This window comes from Sminthopsis crassicaudata, chromosome 5 (assembly GCF_048593235.1).
Source record: "Sminthopsis crassicaudata isolate SCR6 chromosome 5, ASM4859323v1, whole genome shotgun sequence".
In the NCBI taxonomy this organism is placed as follows: domain Eukaryota; kingdom Metazoa; phylum Chordata; class Mammalia; order Dasyuromorphia; family Dasyuridae; genus Sminthopsis; species Sminthopsis crassicaudata.
The window spans coordinates 21,716,422-21,736,590 of record NC_133621.1 but is presented as its reverse complement, the minus strand read 5'-3'; the positions used below and the strand labels follow the sequence as shown (position 1 = coordinate 21,736,590).

General features: G+C 36.7%; 1 protein-coding gene across 2 annotated transcripts in view; it reads left to right on the top strand.

The window, feature by feature from the left end:
- The window catches only part of RBMS3 (RNA binding motif single stranded interacting protein 3), a 1,412,069-nt gene that overhangs the window by 975,957 nt on the left and 415,943 nt on the right, over positions 1-20,169 (top strand). For both annotated transcript variants that reach the window (XR_012482314.1, XM_074267882.1), the window contains exon 8: positions 1,427-1,518. Coding sequence is in view for 1 of the 2 variants with exons in the window: in XM_074267882.1 (XP_074123983.1) it covers positions 1,427-1,518 (92 nt within the window). In the remaining variant the exon portion in view is untranslated. The remainder of the gene's footprint in view (positions 1-1,426; positions 1,519-20,169) is intronic.

Genomic DNA, 20,169 nt, shown 5'->3' with positions numbered 1-20,169 from the left:
CATGAATCAGAAGCAAAAATGATGATCTCATGAGATATTGGATGACATCCACATGATGGTAGTCATAGTGCTAAGGATTTTTCTCTGACTATCCTGACCATGGGCTCCTGAGTGATGTTCTAGCTAAGTTAGTGTATCTCCCTAGTATGGTTTCCTAGCTTGTTCTAGTATCTATCAAAACTCCCTGTTGGCTCTAGAACAAAGTAACTTCTTGACCCGGGGGTTCTCAAACTATGGCCCGTACGCCAGGTGTGGCCTGTTGAGGATGTTTATGTGTCCAGCGAGTTATGGCAAATGGGCTGAGGGGCAGAGACAGAGTGTGAGCTTTTGTTTTTATTGTAGTACGGTCCTCCAGTAGTCTGAGGGACGGTGAACTGGCCCCCTATTTAAAAAGTTTGAGGACCACTGTTCTTGACATTTATGTTCCTAGTCTCCATTCTGATTATTTCATGGTTATCTTGCTTTTTCCCCTGTGTAAAACATCTCATTCCCACCTCCATGCCTTTGTCCGGATTGTCCCCCCTGCAGGGTATGCCCTCTTTCCTCACTCCTGTTTCCTGGAATGATTAGTATCCCTCAAGGCTCCCCTCAAGAGCTACCGTCTTCTTGAGTAACTTCTAGATCCCCAATCTAGATCTTTTTACAACTTTGACTTTGTATACGTTTACTATTTCCTTGTTTATGAACAGCAAGTCAATGTAGGGGTAGCTGAAAACTAGAATCAAAGCCCACGATGCACTTTTGCCACATACTGACTGCATTACTCTTGGTGGATCACTGAACTCATGATGCTCAAAGCTATAAGTTGCCAAGAAGGTGACACCAATATTAGTAGAGAGAGTTTCCTTACCTGGGAGCTCTCTATACCAATGAAATCTTTGATCCATGTCTTGCCACTGTTAGCTTTGCACATGGTGTTTTTTCCTGGCCTAGTCCAATATCAGCGACCCTTTCAGTTTGTATTTCCAATGTCTGGCATATAATAAACATTTTAATATTTTCCCCCAAATTGAAATGAGCAAACTGGCCTTCTTAACAAAGCAGATGTTGTGAGGACTGAAGAGAGGCTGGTAAGGTCAGGCAATTTTCTGGCTTATTAATGAAATTAAAGTAAATGAGCTAGCTCATTTGGGAACTCAATCTGCTGAAAAACCCCAGGCCAAAGGGAGCAACCTTTGGAAATAAGAGATGATTTTCTTTCTGTCTCAAGCCTCTGAACTGACTCTCCCCAATCAGGTACTTGCAGTGGAGGGAAAGGGGTAAGGATTGTTGATGAGAGAGCCTTCTTGTCCCACATTGGTCTCCACGAGCTCAGAGACGTGCACAGATGTCCACAGAACAGGATGTCATTAGCTGTCATCCAAGGAGAGTTTGACTTGAGGCTGCTTGAGAACACCCACTAATAACGGCCCTTGTGTTTCCACAGGTTACGGCTTTGTAGATTTCGACAGTCCGGCCGCAGCACAGAAAGCGGTAGCGTCTCTCAAGGCCAATGGCGTCCAGGCACAGATGGCCAAGGTAAGCCAGATGCGTTGGGATCGGCGGCTGGCCCTTTGTGACGGCATGGTCGTGAGATGATTCCGAATCGGACTAATGATTTCCTGATGTTACCTCCTTCTGGAGGGTCATGGCAATGGCAATTGTTGGCTTGAAAAGTCAGGCTTACTTGGTTGGTGATTTGAGTTCATCAGCAATTTTGTGAAGCACATCGGAGGCCTTGTTCAGTTCTCTTTTACCTGTTGAATTGTGGCTTTTTGGATCTGTTTTTAAGAACTTCCAATAGCAAATGGCATCTGCCTGGAGGAGCAATCAGTTAGATGTCTTAATCTGCCTGCTGGCTTGGGGGAATTGCATCCTTCTTTGTGAGCTTTGGAAAGCTCATAGTGTGTTCAAGTGGGTCTGCTCCATGCAGGGAAATGAGCTTCCTCTAAACTTGCTGTTTCGGCCTGGTTTTGATTTTAGCTTTGAATTTCAGGAGGAAATCTTCCCGGGGTTACAAACAGGGCATCATCTTCTCCATCTGTACTTTGAGAAGACCTCTGGCGTTTCTCTTGGGAGGTCAGTTCTTGATTTAGGAACAAAGGAACTGGACTCTGCTGCCTAGAGCTTCCTTTATTTCAGAAAACAACTGCCTTTCTAGCAGAGTACAATTTATAGCATATACAGGGTCTGTGGAAAATAATTTTAAAATCCGGAGAACTTGGATATAGATACATGGACATAGTTCATTTGCATTTCTGCTTTGGAAGAATAATCTTTATTCAGTTTTGAGAACTTTTTGCTAAAACAAGTTATGAAAAAGGGCATGATCTGTGCCCAATACTCTTGTACTATATTTGGGTTTTTAAGTGTGGCTGCGTGAGTTTTTGTAAAAGCACATATGATTAGCCTTGAACTCCTTCCTGACTTTTCACTAATGATCCTCAGTAGGAAAGGGAGAGAAGTTTCCTGTCAGGGAGATATAAATTGCTATTTCCTCCATCCATTTGGCCAGGGCACATAAGCAAATGGTTCCTAGTTTCAGCTAGAGCCAGATGTTTAATTCCAGCTGCCCCCCTCCCCTTTTCCCTCCTGACCCCATCACCCAGCTCCCAGCAGTCTGGCATAGCTCATAATCTTGACTTTCAGAACTGATTACAACTCATGTATTTTTTTTTTCCCTTTCTTTTTCATCTAACTTGTCAGGATAGAAGACAGAGGGACTTAGTTTCTATTTGAGGCTTTTTAAACAATTTCAGCCTGTTTTGTAATCAATTTTAAACACCTCTTTGACTATAACATTAAAGAATGTTGAAGTCTTGTCATGATTAGACCAGATGTGTTTAGGTCTTTTCAAGAACTCAATCCCAGGGAGATAATGAGATTGAAGAACAAGTAGGTGAAGAAAGGCTAAGGGTTAACAAGTGAGGATTCAGGAGTAACCTTATTAAGCAGATTCATCTCACATCTGAAGATATATAAGAGAGGACACTTAAATTGTCATAAATTTACTTTAATAAATGAAAGGAGTAAATGGGAAGGAAATCAGACAGTGATTACTTTCAAAGCCATGGTTAAAGAAGTTACAGAAATGCATCCAAAAACCATGTTTAGTTTGATTGAACTGTTTTTCTTCATTAAAAGAGAGGGTTCACGGACATGAGTCTAGAGATTTATTAAAAAGGAACTAGATATGAAGTGGAAGGTATCAATAAAACCTATGATTAAAAAAATTAAAGAATTTAATTCTGAGAACACTTGTGTACTTTGAGTAATGTTTTGATGCTTGGGAAAAGGTAAGATATCCAAAGCTTTAAACATAGAAAGTACAGTATCATTAATTTTTCAAAAATGAGGTCTGGAATTTCCATCTTCTACAATTAAACTGTCTGTTATCAGTGGTGCAGGATAAATTGTCCCTCTACTGTCACTCCACACAAAATCCACTGGTAGTAGAAAGACATGTAGCTGCCTATTCTGTTCCACTCAGTGAGCACTTATTAAGTACCTACTATAATCCAAGCTTATTTAGATGCTGTGGATATAAAAATCAGAAACATTATTCCCCTCAAGAACTGTATATTCTATTAGATTACACAGAAAGTCTGTAAGAAATGACCAACAGGAGGAATACAGAGAGGCCTGGAGAGACTTACATCAACTGATGCTGAGTGAAATGAGCAGAACTAGGAGATCATTATACACTTCAGCAACAATGCTGTATGAGGATGTGTTCTGATGGAAGTGGAAATCTTCAACATAGAGAAGAGCTAATTCAGTTCCAATTGATCAATGATGGACAGAATTAGCTACACCCAGAGAAGGAACACTGGGAAATGAGTGTAAACTGTTAGCATTTTTTTGTTTTTCTCCCCAGGTTATTTTATCTTCCGAATCCAATTCTTCCTTTACAACAACAATAATAACAACAAAATTCGGTTCTGCACATATATATTGTACCGAGGATATACTATAACATATTTAACATGTATGGAAATTCCTGACATCTAGGGGAGGGGGTGGTGGGAAGAAGGGGAAAATTCGGAACAGAAGGGAGTGCAAGAGATAATGTTATAAAAAATTACCCATGCATAGGTACTGTCAAAAAATGTTATAATTATAAAATTAATAAAAAATAAAATAAAATAAAAAGACAAAAAAAAAAGATTACACAGAAAGGTAAATGTAAAATATATCCAATGTCAGATATGACACTCTTCAACACTGAGATGATTCAAGCTAATTCCACTTGTGTATGAAGAGAACCATCTAAACCCAGAGGGAGAACCATGGGAACAGAGTGTGGAACACAACGTAGCATTCTCACTCTCTCCATTGTTATTTGCTTGCATTTTGTTTTCTTTCTCAATTTTTCTTTTTCTTCCTTCTTGATCCTATTTTTCTTGTGCAACAAGATAACTGTATAAATATGCATACATGGATTCCAAAATATTTAATATGATTGGACTACCTGCCAGGTAGGGGAGGGAGGGAAGGAGGGGGAAATTTGCAACAAAAGGTTATGCAAGGGTCAATATTGGAAAAATTATCCATGCATATGCTTTGTAAATAAAAATCTTTAGTAATATATATATATATATATATATATATATATATATATATATATATCCGCATATATATATATGCAATGTAAGTTTGCTGGGAGAGATAAGAGGGAACAACAATGGGAGGAAATAGAAAAGACCCCTTGGAGAAGTTAGAAGTAATAATCCCAAGTGCTGATCTATAGACCACTTACCATTCACCTCTCATTTCCTCTCCACCTATGTTCTACATATTCAGAGTGCTATCAAAACCCAAAACCTTTTAAACAACATCTGCAGTGATTAGCAGTTTCGCAGCATTTTGGCCCTCATCCCATACCATATTTATACAATAAGAAAGTGCTCTTTGGAGTGTTTAAAGGCATTTCATTTCTGGAATTGCTCTTGAGTTATTATCTTGCCCCGGTATGATGTATAGAATAAGCAAGCTGACAAAGTTGAGATACACATCTGCCTTCTGGAATGGTTCAGTCGTTAATGACTTTGTAATTCAACAATTGAGAAGAAATATGTGTATATACATATACGTATATACATGTCCATGCATATATATTTGAATTTAGAAGGAATATATAAATATACTTGTAGAATGATATATAAGTATATATAAAATACATATGTGAAGAGCAACAAACATTTACTTACCACCTTGTACTTATCAAAGACTGTGCTAAACTCTTTACAAATATGATCTCATTTGATCCTCATAAACACCCTGGCAGGTAGGTGATGTTATTATTCCCATTTTACAGTTGAGGAAATTGAGGCAGATATATTAGTTGATCTGCCTAGAGTTATATAAATAGTAAGTGGCTAAAACAAGATTTAAACTTGGGCCTTTCTGACTTCAGGCCTAGAGCTCTATCCACATTGCTGTCCACACACACACACACACACACACACACACACACACACACACACACACACACGACAATATACATAGATATATGTGTCTATCTCTGTATGTGTGTATATATGTGTGTATAAATATATATATATATATGTATACACACACACACACACACACACACACACACATATATAGTATTCTTCTGTGTGACTTTTACAATAAATAGATTTCAGAAGCATAGCTGATGTGCCCCAAATGTCATTTGAAACATTTTAAAAGTCACTAAAGAGACTCAACATTTTGTGTAAATTTATTCTTCTATGATTAACAATAAAGGGAGTTCTAAAATGAGAGGAACACCCAAATGAAACCCTGGTTGGTAGGAAGAGACATCATAAATATTCATTAGCAGAGAATAACAAATTTTTAAGGTATTTGCTGCTCTTTAAAGAGTGGGAGGGCTTCCACAGATGTGGCTAATTGAAGAGTTTTCCTATGTCTCAGTGCTTTCATATCCAAGTTAAGAGCTGTATGTTCTTAATCATTATTAATGCACTAATTACCTTGTTGCATAATAGGAAGTTGTCTTTCTTCAAATGACTGCTTTGAAGTGTCATGGGAAGAACAATGGCTTTAGAGTTCAGGCACCAAAGCTTTTTTGTCACAGCCACACAGTCCAGGATCCTGGGGAGAGGGTCTTGTGCAAATCTTGTCTCAGTTTTTCTTCTTTATAGAATGGGAAGGAGTGTCCTCTGCCTCCACTTCACGTTCTAGGAGTGTTTGAGGAACTGTTTGATAACATCCAGCCCATTTTCTGTGGATGCTGGCCAATTAGCTTATCAAGAGTCCAATACCACATCAACATTGTGGAAGCAGTTCTAGCTTTTTGTGCCCACTGTGAAGAAAGCTCTGTGCTATATTCTGGGAACAGAACGAGAAAAGTCAAATAACCTCTGATTTCAATGAGCTTAAATCTGCTGAAGGGAAGAGGGAAAGAAGGATGTAATATACACATAGATGAATGCAAAGTAATGAATCAACTTTAGAAGCACCAGGGTAGGTTTAGTGGCCTAAAAATCAACAAGAACTAGATTTCTGTTCCATTCCTCTGTGACCTTGGGCAAAGACTTAACTTCTCTGAACTCTTTTGGTCTTCCTCTTTAGATTGATTTTTTTTTGACTAAGTAAAATAGGCCATTCTCTGCTTCATTTCTTACTCAACCTTATTCACTGATTGGGCTTTGCTTCAGTCAAACTGAGATCTAGTAAAAACCTTAGTTTAAAAAGGCCAACATCTCCCATTGCATTCAGTATCATCTCCTGTCATCCTGCTATATCTGGTTACCGGACCCCATGGCTCTAGAGGGAAAAGCAAGGCACAGCCTCCCTCACTTCAATCCCTGATATCATTGGATCAAGACCCTGGAGCAACACTCTGAGATATAAGTTGAAGAGAAGATACAAATTTTCATTGGAAGAGATGTATTTCTCATTTGGGAGCTCTTTATGCCAAGAAAATCACAATTCCAAATCCCAACACTATTCCCATTTAATAGACAGAGAACGATAGCAAATTTGGCCATCAACAATTTGAGCTCCAATGACAACTAACAAAGTTCACTAAGTGCCAGGCACTGTGTTAAAAGCAGAGGTTATAAAAAAGGGCAAAAGGTAGTCCCTGCCCTCAAAGAGCAAAACAAATACAAACAATTATGCAAAAACAAGATATGTGCAGAATCAATTGGACACAATCAGCCAAGGAAGGCACTAGCATGTGAACTGTTCTTGGAAGGAAGCTGAGTTCTACTACATGGAAGTAAGGAGAGAGTGAAGTCCACTTTTGGGAAGTGCTGGGGTGGCAGAGGCTGGATTTGACAAAGTCCAGAAAAGATGAAACATTTTCTCAGAGGACTAGCTTGGAAGCTGATTTGACTGGAACACAAAGTAGGCTATGGATTGTTTTACACACACACACACACACACACACACACACACACACACACACACACACATAAATTAGGTGAGAATCAGATTGTAAAGGGCTTTAAATATCAGGATGAGGATTTTATATGCAAAAGGGAACCACTGGTGATTTTTGAATTGATTGCCTCTAAAAAATCAGATGATCTAAGAGTTTCATTAGCCATTAGATATCAAAATGAAGCTCAAGGTCATTTTGTTCACAATGGGGTATGGGGAAGGGGAAAAAGCTAATACCTGAGATATTAGAAACAAAATGTAACCTTTAAAGTTCAGGAAAAAATGAATAAATTTTGGTATTAGTGCTGTTTTGTTTGCATGGGAAGAAAAACTCAGCTACTCATTGTAAGAATTATTAACTGTGACTAAATATGACTGAAAATGATCTATGTGCCATCTTGGACCATATGATATTACGCATTTGAATATGTTTGTGGACAAGGTAGAATGAATCAAGTAACCTTGGACACCCCATTCCACTTTGTGATTTTGAATGGGTAAAATATCTGCTACTAGGAGGAAAAGGTACTACAATTCAATGTGTGTTATCAATTTAACATAATTCTGTCTATGTAGAACTGTTATAAAATTTGACTAAAGTGATAAAATCAGATATATGATCAAATCCAAATGGCTATGTCTTGCTTTTAAATGTCTGCATGCAGATTAAAGAGAGAACATTCTATTTAGGCCTGGGAAGAAAAGAAGGGATTGTCAATGAGTTATGGGTTAATCTGGATCACCTCTGAAGTCCTTTCCAACTCTGTGATTCTCTGAGAAACTGGAGAAAATATATAGAACAAAGTTACCCCTAGTAGCAAAAATGGGAGCCCACATTTTAATGCCTTGCTTGCAGCAACAGATAATCGATACCCATTTTTTGATTCAATTGACTAACATTCATTATATACACATTTGGCCATGTGTTAGGCATTGGGCATAAAAGGCAAAAATAAAAAAGCCTCTGTCTGTCTTCAAGGAGTTTATTGTCTGTCAAAAGAAAGAATGAAAAAGGATTTTTCAATAACTTAAGTAAACTTAGTAAATAAGTAAAGACCAAAAGAAACAAGGATAAAGTAGCTTTTGATTTCAGGCAATTCACTTTTTTCTGCTATCCAAACTTGGGATAAACTGGTAAAGACATGTTTTGCAATAATGAGTAGATACAGCTGTTGTAAACATCATATATCATTTTAATCTTCCAGAAATAAAGGAAAGATTCATTTCCTAAAGAATGCAATTAAAGTCAGTCTCTCTCTCTCTCTCTCTCTCTCTCTCTCTCTCTCTCTCTCTCTCTCTCTCTCTCTCTCTCTCTCTCTCTCCTTCCCTCCCCCTTTCTATGTATATATGTTATTGGGAGCATGTTTGCTTTAAAACACACATATTGGTGTTTAAATAAATGTATGCTTTACTTACAGATAACAAAGACTTTTACCCTTCCATTTTTTTTAACCTATAGAAAGTATTCCCATGGAAAAATTCCATATGGATCAGGTAACTGCCTAAAGACTGAATCCTGTACTTTCAGATATTTTAATTATCCATTCTGTTGGTTTTTAAATGGGACTCATTTCCCCAGATTTAACTTCTTCATTTACATTGAGTTATAGCCCTTGGATTACTTTATCCCCATCTCTTCCAAAGAGTTATCACTGAAACATGTCAACTCATCCCAGATCACTGTTCAGCACAAATCCATTGATGCACATTTATGAAGGGCACACCAGGCACTAGTCTGACCCAGGGGAATTTCTGACACTACCCATCACAAAGCTTCACCCACCCCATGATTGAAATTTCTGTGATTTGCAGCTAGATCAATATTTATGTGTTAGGCTTTTACATCTCTTTAAAATATTTGTGAATATCCGCCTTGTTGGCTGTGTCAACTGGGCTCCGATTTTCTGATGCAAGAGCTGAATGCTGGGATTGAAAAATCCAATATTGAAATTGTCTGGGTTGATCTTAATCCCACTCTTTAATTATTTGACTTTTTGGGAGCAGAATTTGCTAAAGTTAAATATTTGTATTAGCTTCTGCAAAATGATTTTCATAATCTGCTTCTGGTGCTGCCCAGGGCTGCCGTTAAAACTCCATAGTTGTCTCTTAAAGTGGAAATAGCTGGGATTGGGTTTGATATCCTAATGGAGTTGGCTGAATTCCACAGCATCTTATGAAAACCTGTACAAAGTGACCCAACTGGAGCCTCTGCCCGTTGCCAATGATGTTCCTTAGTACACACTGTGTGTGTGTGGAACATTGGGCAGTAGGTAGCTCTCTTTGTCTTAGGGGAAACAAACAAACAGACACACAACCCCCTGTTAACTATCTCATCGAATACATATGGAGAGAATGTGTCCAGAGGCTGATCCAAATCAATAACTCATTTCTGGTTATACTCCTGTGAAATATAATAGCCATGCACCAAGAAGGTGCTCTTGGCTGCAATTATTTTTTCTTGAATTTTAAATGAAAAGATTCACTTTGTGATCTCCACCTCCTTTTTCTCCTCTTTGTTTCACATTTCTAGTTTTTATTCTAATGAAAATCCTTGGAAAATTGCAGATACAGGGCAGTTCTGTGGTCTGGGGCAGCATGGTTGAATTGGCCTTAGGACAGGAAGCTTGGGTACCAGTTGATGATTTTTCCATTGTTTTATGGTTCTCTGCTAATCCTTTGGCTGTAGACCTGTGGTGACCATCTTTCCAATGATCACCAGGCTATTTTGAAAGGATGCTTTAAGTAGTGACTACAAATTATTCATGAGGAAGATATTGCAGAATTGATTTCCCCTGTTTAGAATGCTTTCTTGTCTCACCTCTGATTCTCAAAATCCAATATATCCCTTCCCTAGACTGCAAAGTAGTTCAGTGGATAAAGCACCAAAATCAAAGTTCTGAAGACCCAGGTGCAAATCCTTTTTCAGACACTTATTAACTGTGTGACTCTGGGCAAGTCATTTAAACTATGTTTACCTCAATTTCTTGAACTGTAAAATGAGAAAAATAATACTTCCTGCTTCACTTAGTTATCACAAGGTTTAATATATATATATATATACTAATAATAATTTATATTAATTATATATATGTATAATTAATATAAATTATTATTAGTACTCTGTTCAATTACTGCATCCCACTTTGTATATCAGTCAATCAACAGACATTTATTTAGGTAGATTATTGAGTAGATATTTATTTAGGTTAAATTTTAGGTGTACAAAGACAGAGTTCTTATCTTTTCTTTACATTATTATTTCTATAGTGTTGTTGTTCAATAATCTTTCAGTCATACCTGACTCTCTCTGACCACATTTGAGTTTTTCTTGGCAGAAATACTGGAGTGGTATGCTATCAGCTTTTCCAATTTATTTTACAGAAGAGAAAACTGAGGCAAACCAATGATTTGCCCAGGGTCACACAGCTACTAAGTGTCTAAGGCTGGATTTGAACTCAGGAATATGAGACTTCCAGAGTCCAGGACTGTATACTGCATCACTTGAATGCCTCCTGTGGATCCATTAAGTACCTTCTATAAATCAAGCACTGTGCCTAACACCTGAGATACAAAGAAAGGCAAGAAAAAAAAAAAAAAACACAAAACACAAAATCTTGCCCTCTATTTTCTGAGTGCCTTATCTTCACCCAATCTGTATATTTTGGATGCTTGTATGGACCTTTTGCCAACAAAGGATATTGAAAAAAACAGGAAACTTAAGGGTTGTAAATGAACTTGATACCACAGTCAGATTTGATTTCTTTCTTCCCACTATGCTCAGAAAACTTAGATCTTCTGTACTCTTGTGACCCAACCACAGCTATGTATCTTGGGAATCTATTGGTCAGAATAATGAGTGGAAGGGGGGCAAATCACTATTCCAACTTCTAAAAGCATATTGACTTTGTGTGCAGGAATTAAAAAATACTCCCAAAATAAATCCCGCTTTGGATTTCAAAAATTGGGCAAAATTCAAAGTGGGAACCATGTCTTCCTCTTCACTGTGGATTCCTTTAAGTGCTCCATGAAGGTGACTGAAGTGATTTTGCACCCTTCCATAAAAGAGCTACAGCTGTAGGTGAGATAATGCTAGAGGCCTATTTCCTCGACTTGATGCGTGACTATTATTCCCATGGATGCTAATGAGTGTCACACTCATACATCAAGCAGAGAATATCCCCCCTGGAGTCCACGTTCAACTTGACTGATCAGGCAAGCTTCATATACTCACTGTGAAGTGACTTTTACATTCTCAAATTCAAAGTTAACTTGCTGGGAAGGTGATAGGATTTAATGAAATCATTATCCCTCAAAAGGATAATGCTTCTTCCATATGGAAAATGATACTTAGCTAAGCAAAGGAATAGGTAAAAAAAATTCATTGAAGTTGCCAAAGGAGGAAAACACCATATACTGTAACACTAATCAGTGTCATTTTATATTAACATTTGATGCTTTATAACCAGATACTTCTATAATGTAAAGAAATTCTATTGTGAAATTGTCTTATTCATCTCCATTTATTCACTCATTCATCACTGGCCCTGTCCTGTGATTCCTTCCATCTTAAAAACTCCCAGAGTGGAAACTCAGAGAAAGAAGTCCCAGATGGGGAATTCTTTCAACCCATAGATGGATGTCGTCAACTCCTGTAGAAGTTAAAGTCTTTGAGAATTTCCTGGGGAATTACCAAGTTAGATGATTTGGCCTTGGCTAAAAGAGTAAAATGTGTCAGAAACAGGATTTGTATCCTATTCTCTTCTCTCTGAAGCTTTACTCTTCTTTGCTAACATTTATGGGCACTTTAATGTTTAAAAAAGCTTTGAATGTATTGCTTTGTTCAGTCTTGACAAGAGTTCTATAAAATAGGTGAATCAAAGATCACTCTGTGTGTGTGTGTGTGTGTGTGTGTGTGTGTGTTTGTGGTACAGATCTGTGATTTCATTGATTTAAGGAATTTAAGGGAGGAATTGGGATCTACCAATGGAACTCTGTACATGCTACTCTGTAACATAAATCTTAGTTAATAAGTGATTGGCTTAGCATCACAAAACCAATGTCTGAAATGTGAACCCAGGTCTTTGACGTTGAATCTGATGACCGTCTCCGACGCTGAATCTGACTGTCTCCATTATGTTGTGCCGCCACATTCTTATGTTATAGATGGCAAACCTCAGATGAAAATGTTAATAGTACAGTATGTCCTAAAGTCTTAGTGTAGTTTTAAGTTTATTAAAGTTTCACTCAAGATAGTTGGAAAATCTTGTTTAGCTAAGGCTTCATAGCTATGAGGTGATGGAGCTGTGCTGTGTGGATAAGTGATTGAGACTTTTTATTAATAATAGCTTTTTTTTTATTTTCAACATAGATGCAAAGATAGTTTTCAGCATTCACCCTTACAAAACCTTGTGTTCCAAAATTTTCTCCCTCCCTTCCCCCATCCCTTCCCCTCAACAGCAAGCAACCCAATATATGTTAAGCATGTTCAACTCTTCTATTCTTATTTTCATCATGCTGAACAAGAAAAATCAGATCAAAAAGGAAAAAAAAATGAGGAAAAAAAAAAGCAAAGAAACAATAAAAAAGTGAAAATATTATGTTGTGATCCACATTTAGTCCCCATAGTCCTCTCTCTGGATACAAATAACTTTCTCTATCACAAGTCTATGGAATTGGCCCAAATCACTTCATTATTGAAAAGAGTTCATCAGAGTTGAAGTGATAGAGACTTAAGTCAACTTCTTCCCCAAGTTCTTTCTGCTCTTCCACATTTTATTGAACGAATTACCTGCTGTTATAAGATTTCAGCTATTATGAGCTTGGTTCTTGGATATTAATAATTCTAAATATATATATGCGTGCCTCTATATGTCTCTAGAAATCCATCCATATTAGAGATGGCTAAGTAGTGAAGTGGATAGAACACTATCAAGTCGAGAGGATCAGAGTTCAAATATAGCCTCAGATATTTCCTAGCTGAGTGGCCCTGACTTGCTGAGTAACCCTGGAAAAGTCACATAGTCACAATTTCTTCTCCCACCAAAAGCAATGAAGCTAATTGTTAAGCATTCAAAGCAATGTATATAGCAAATCATATCTGTAATAATGCACAAATCAATCTAATTCCCTTTCTCTTTTGATCCCTTTTCCCTATAATAATTCTCCTAGAATTGATTTGATAGGATCCAGCTGAGTGGGTTTGATAACTTGGGTTTATTTCATCACTGTGAGGATGGAGATGATTAAGATCTGTAGATAAGCTGATTGTTTCTTCAAAATCCCCTACATCTATTTTCTGTAGGTGAGGAGCCATTGTGAAGTTAAGTACAACATGACTAAGCCTATCATTAACATTAGGTTACTTTGAAAGTCTTAAGTATATATCACTCAGGAAGTAAGCTTCTGATCTGTATTGAAGTCAAGCCAACCCCAATCCAGTAAATTAAAGGAGATGTGCTGATATTTTGGCAAATTATACTTTGAAAGGTAGATGGATCTGTCCATTTGGGTCCCATTTTATAGTACATCTTTACAACTTGTCCAATGTGACTGATATGGTGGACTTTTAGAAAGTTGAGTGTATATCCAATTTTATGGTTTAATAATGATACTTTAGCCTAATAACATTTTTCCATAATATACTTGAACTTATCCCAATTAGGGAAGCCCCAATATCAGTAAGCCCAAAATCAGTAAGTAAAATCTTTAAATGCTTATAATCAAATCTAACTGTAAATTCATAAGCTCTTATTATATCACCTATTTTCCAATTTATGATGGCAATATCTTGAGTCAAAAATCTATTTAAGGTTTGCCAGGTGTTTTACATATTATCTTCTTCAATCTTCATAGCAGTTTTGTAGGGCAAGTATTGTGACCCCCAGTTTCTTAGATGAGGAAATTGAAAATGAGAAGCTAAAATGTTTGCCTAGAATCACTAGGTAATCAATGAAAGAGTATTCTCTCCTCCTCTGTAATGTAAACATTTTGTCCCAAATGGCTATTTGTACGTATATATATATGGGTTTTGTTTGTCTTTTAAGATTCAGAGATTTGTCACATTTATTAGACTCAAAACCTCATGCAGTTCTCTTCACATGACATACAACTAAATTATGTTCTCAGTGAAACAACAGGTTTGTATGTTTAATTACTTTGAAGGAAAAAAAAGAATAAGATATTGTCATAATAATCACAGCATCACTACTCTTAATATTTGATACTAATAACCACTCTCAATTCTATAACACTTTAACATTTACAAATTGCTTTTGTAATTGTAGCACATGTAAGATCCTTCCACATACTCCTAGGATCTAATATTTAGAGCTTTAAGGAATTTTAGTCATAGGATCATAAACTTAGAGCTGACCATCCTGGTCCAACCATCTCATTTGACAGATGAGAAAATAAGACCAAGACAGAATGAATGACAGGTTCAATGAGAGAGGTAGTATAGAGTCCCCAATTAAATAGAAATAGGGAAAATGCTGATACTCTGGTATCATATTTGAGTCATTTAAAGATATTTCAGAATTTTTGTAAGGAGGAGCTAAGCTGCTCCTAAGTTTCTGAGATAATCCAGAATGGGAAAAAAAGTTGGAAACCATCTTAACTTCAACTGAATGAAACAGAATTTCAATATCAGTGCTGACTAGAATTCTCTTCTTTCTCAGAAACATTAAAAGGGAAAAGCAATAGGGTTTTGCCATTGACCTTGAAATCTAGCAGTTAATTCTTTAAATTCTGATTCCCTCATTTTTTTTTTCTTATAAAGCTTTTTATTTTCAAAATATATGCACGGATAATTTGACAACACTGACCCTTGCATAGCCTCGTGTTTCAGATTTTCTCCTCCTTTCCCCAACCCCCTCCCCTAGATGGCAAGCAATTCAATATAAGTTAAACATGTTAACATATATGTTAAATTCAATATGTGTAAACATATACGATTCTTTTGCTGCACAAGAGAAATCAGATAAAAGAAAAGAAAGTATATGAGTAAGAAAACAATAAAAAGAATGAGAATGTTCTGTTGTGATCCACATTCAGTTCCCACAGTCCTCTCTCTGGATGTAGATGGCTCTCCATCACAAGATCATTGGAACTGGCATCAATCATCTCATTGCTGGAAAGAGTCACATTCATGAGAATTGAGTATTGTATAATATTGATGTTGTCATGTACAATGATCTGCTGGTTCTGCTCATTTCACTCAGCATCACTTCATGTGAGTCTCTCCAAGTCTTTCTAAAATCCTCCTCCCAATTGTTTCTCATAGAACAAGAATATTCCATAGCATTCATAAACCATAACTTATCCAGCCATTCCCCAACTGATGGGCATCCACTTACTTTCCAATTTCTGACCACTACAAAGTGGGCTGCCACAAACATTTTTGCATATGTGGGTCCCTTTCCTTCTTTTATGACCTCTTTGGGATATAAGTTCAGTAGATACACTGCTGGATCAAAGGGTACACAAAATTTGATAACTTTTTGAATATAGTTCCAAATTGCTCTTCAAAATGGCTGCTGATCCCTTCGTTTGTGGACCTTTGGCTACCTTAATCTTTTCATAAGTTTTTGTCAATATAGAGACAGTAGAAAATTGACTCTTTAGCAATTTAAGTAAAGGTTTTACTAGCTTCAAAGAACCTCAACCTTTCATTCCTTTTTATTTCCTTTCTATGGTTCTCCTTGATTGACCTTAATCACTTCTTTCAAGACATCTTTACCATTAGCTCGGTGCCATTTGTCAGACACCACAGCTGGGAGTCAGTAGTCACTCATCAATTTAATGACTAAAATGTTTGGTATTGTCAGTGGAGACTTTTCTACTGCCATGTTTTCCTTTTCTGGAACATGTTCAAGAACTGAGTAATGTCTGGCAGTTTGGAGCCAATCAATCCAGAGATATCTATTAAGTTTTAACTCTCCATCAGATGTTGTACTACGTGCTGGAAATACAAAGACAAAATAAAACTAGTTCTCACCTTCAAGGAACTTCCATTCTAGTAAGGGAGATAGTGAAGAGAGAGAAATTGATATTTGCATAATGCCAGTCTGGATCTGATGATTCCATTCTCAGAGAAAAGAGACCTGCATTGGAAGTACAATGTCTTTGGTTAGAATCCCAGCTCTAGCTCTCTTTAACTCTTTGATCTTATGCAAATCCTTTACCTGTCTGGGTCTTATTTTATTGATTTGTAAAAGTGAGAAGTTTGAACTAGATGATATCTGAGATCCTTTCCAATGTAAGTCTTTCAAATACCTATAATGTGGAGCAGACATTGAGGATACAGATGCGAACATGAGACAAAATCTGGCCTCAAGGAGTTTTCCTTCTAAGTCTTGTCCCGTTTGCTGTTTGATCTGTTGCAGGTGTTGTCAGGGGGGTGGTTCCAGTAGCAAAACAATGCTTTTTGAATGTTACGTCTTACATGGTTTTGATCACTACTGGACATTTACTAGTTTGGAATTTAATGTGCAAAAATGTATGTTTGGGGGACTGTACACTTCAAGAGAAACAAGGTGGACATTTATGAGCATGGCACCCACAAATGGGATGCTGTTTAGGGAGAGGGTGCCATTTTTTAGAACACATTTGTTGTTTGATGCACGGATGATTTGGGTCTATCCTATTAATGCATTTCTGTTACGGATACCCCTATAATTCCACAGTCAAAGGGATATTTGTTATAATTGATACCAGGATTCTACTCTGTTTTCCTCTCTTTTATATTATTAATGTTCATAGCTTCATCCATAGTTATATAGGCTCTAGTTTCCAAACAAAAAGTTCTCTCTGTTACTTACAGTTAAAGGGAAAAACAACAACAGTAATCTTAGGTTAAAATACTAAATTAAAGGTGCTACATATCATTCCCATCCAAGAGATCATCCCTCCAGTGATACAAGAGAAGTCATAATGTGAAGTTAAAGGATCCTGATTGCAGTCTTTTTCGGAACTGAATCATGGAGTGAAAAGAATTCGTGTCACCAGAGTCATAGACCTAGAAAGGGATATCAGAATCCATTGAGCCCAACTTCCTCATGTTGCAGGTGAGGAACCAGAGATCAAAGAAATCCAGTTGCCTTACCCATGATCCTCAAACTTGTAAACATTCAAGGGTAGAATATGAACCCAGGACTTCTGACTTCAGAACTTATTCCTTTTCTATTCCTTGACTTGCCATTTTAAGAAGCATTTGTGGTATATGAATATTATGGAATATTATTGTTCTGTAAGAAATGACCAACCGGATGATTTCAGAAAGGCCTGGAGAGACTGACAGGAACTGATGCTGAGTGAAATGAGCAGAACCAAGAGATCATTGCATACTTCAACAACAGTATTATATGATGATCAATTCTGATGGATGTGGCCATTTTCAACAATAAGATAAACCAAATCAGTTCCAATAGAGCAGTAATGAAGTGAACCAGCTACACCCAGTGAAAGAACTCTGGGAGATGACTATGAACCATGACATAGAATTCCCAATCCCTCTAATTTTGTCCGCCTGCATTTTGGATTTCCTTCACAGGCTAATGTACACTATTTCAAAGTCCGATTCTTTTTGTACAGCAAAACAACTTTTTGGACATGTATACATATATTGTATTTAATTTATACTTTAACATATTTAACATGTATTGGTCAACCTGTCATCTGGGGGGGGGGGAGGAGGGGAAAAATTAGAACAAAAGGTTTGGCAATTGTTAATGTTGTAAAATTACTCATGTCTAGTAAATAAAAACTATTAAAATATTAAAAAAGAAGCATTTGTGAAACTCATACCACTTGCCATTCTTTGCTTCATGAAGGACTGCCTAATCTTTCTAGATAAAAGATATTCTTTCTACCTTTATGGTGCTCTGTGATATAATCCAGCTCAAGTTTCATATAAAAAAAAAAAAAAGAAAAAGAAAAAAAAAAGAAAAAAAGAGGAGAAGAAGAAGGAGGTTCAGAAAGAAAGTTCTGTTTCCAAATTTGAAAGAATACTATTTACCCTTACTTAGAGAAAATAAATGGACTCCCCTTCCTTGGGCCACTATGTAGCAAGAAGCCAGATATAGTAACTAGCTGAATGACCACAGCAAATTCAAAGGTTAAACAATTAACTGCTTGCTGACTACAAGAGACTAGCTCATTAAACATACTTGTACCACCTTGCCTGATAATGAGACCCCCATATTAATTTTTGATCATGGTGAGAAATTTTTCCAATATGAGTTCTGTTATCACTTATAATTAAGCTGCTATATAACTCTTTATAAATGAGAACTCTTCATGAAAAATACGATTAAAAAAAAAAAAAACTTTGCTTCCCCAGTAGATTTCAGTATTTAGTGATGATAATATTTTATCCTCGGGGATAGTACACTGAAGTTATGGAAATTGGGATGGTATTTGTCAACCAGTGATTCTTTCAAACAGGAATGAAAATTGATGGCAAATTAAATCCTAGGCAGATTCAGATACCTTTTTTGCATATGTCAGCAGATGCCAACAGATACATACAGAAAACCATACCGAGATGTGCTTTAATGATTTTCTTTCCATTTTAATTGCACTTATGGCTTGAATTAGAGTCCGTGTGCCTCCAGGCACGCCACCACGACTTCCAGGGCTCCATCATGTAGTTTGCATAAAAGGTTATGATTCGACTACATTTCTAAATATTTTAATGGTGACATGCATTTTCCAATTATATTATGGTAAACTGGCTCTCCTCATTAGCATGTTTTCCCTCCAAAATACAGTCTGAAAAATAGGATCTGGAACATGTTGAAGAATGAATGGAAGGGTATGTTAATTCTCAAATTTCTTTTCGAAAGTATATGGGGGAATTTATTCCATAGATTTTCTTTGTTATATTCAGCTAGTCTTGATTTTTTAAAATAGAATATCAGTATGGAGAGGCTTGATGGAGATGACCTTTATTTTCATTTGAGTCAAGCTCCTTTTTTACTAGTTGGCACATTCCATGTTCTAAAATAATAATCATTGTGAATCTATTTATCCATACTTAACCTTATTGAATTCTAAACTGTAACTTAATAAAAAAAAACCTTTTCAATGTCTTCCCTACCACCTCTTTGTTATAACTATAATTGGTATGTGTTACCTTTAAATATTTTAGGCTTACAAGGGAAAAATCAGAATATATGTCTCTTTTGACTATTATTTTTTAAGAGTATTCTTAGTTGCACCTATACTTATAGTCATAGAGAGTATCATGAGCCATTGAGAAGTTAAATTACTTTCCTAGTATCCCCAAAGATCATATTTATCATAGGTATAATTTGAATTCAGATCTTCCCTACTCTAAGGCAGCTACATCCCTGTTTCCCCACTTCAAATTCACTCTTGCTTCTATTGAAACACAGGAAGAAATTTAGACTCGGAGTTTAAGGGATTTGTCTGAGATCTCACATCAAGTTGATGGCAGACTAAGGACAGAAATATCATTAGCAAGGAATATTGGTAATTATTAGAAAGGATAGCAAGACTGACAAGGAAATTAAAACTCAGAGAGGCTGAGATATTTGTTTCATCATTCCAGAGCTGGGATTTGAACCTTTGTCTTCTAATTCCAAATCCAATATTTCTGGGGCAGCCAGGGGGCAGAGTGGAAAGAGCACCAACCCTGAAGTCAGGAGGACCTGAGTTCAAATTTGATCTCAAAAACTTAACTTCTTAGCTGTGTAACCCTGGGCAAGTCACTTAATCCCAATTGCCTCAGCAAAACAAATCCAATATTTCTAACTGGTCCAACTTTTAAAGACT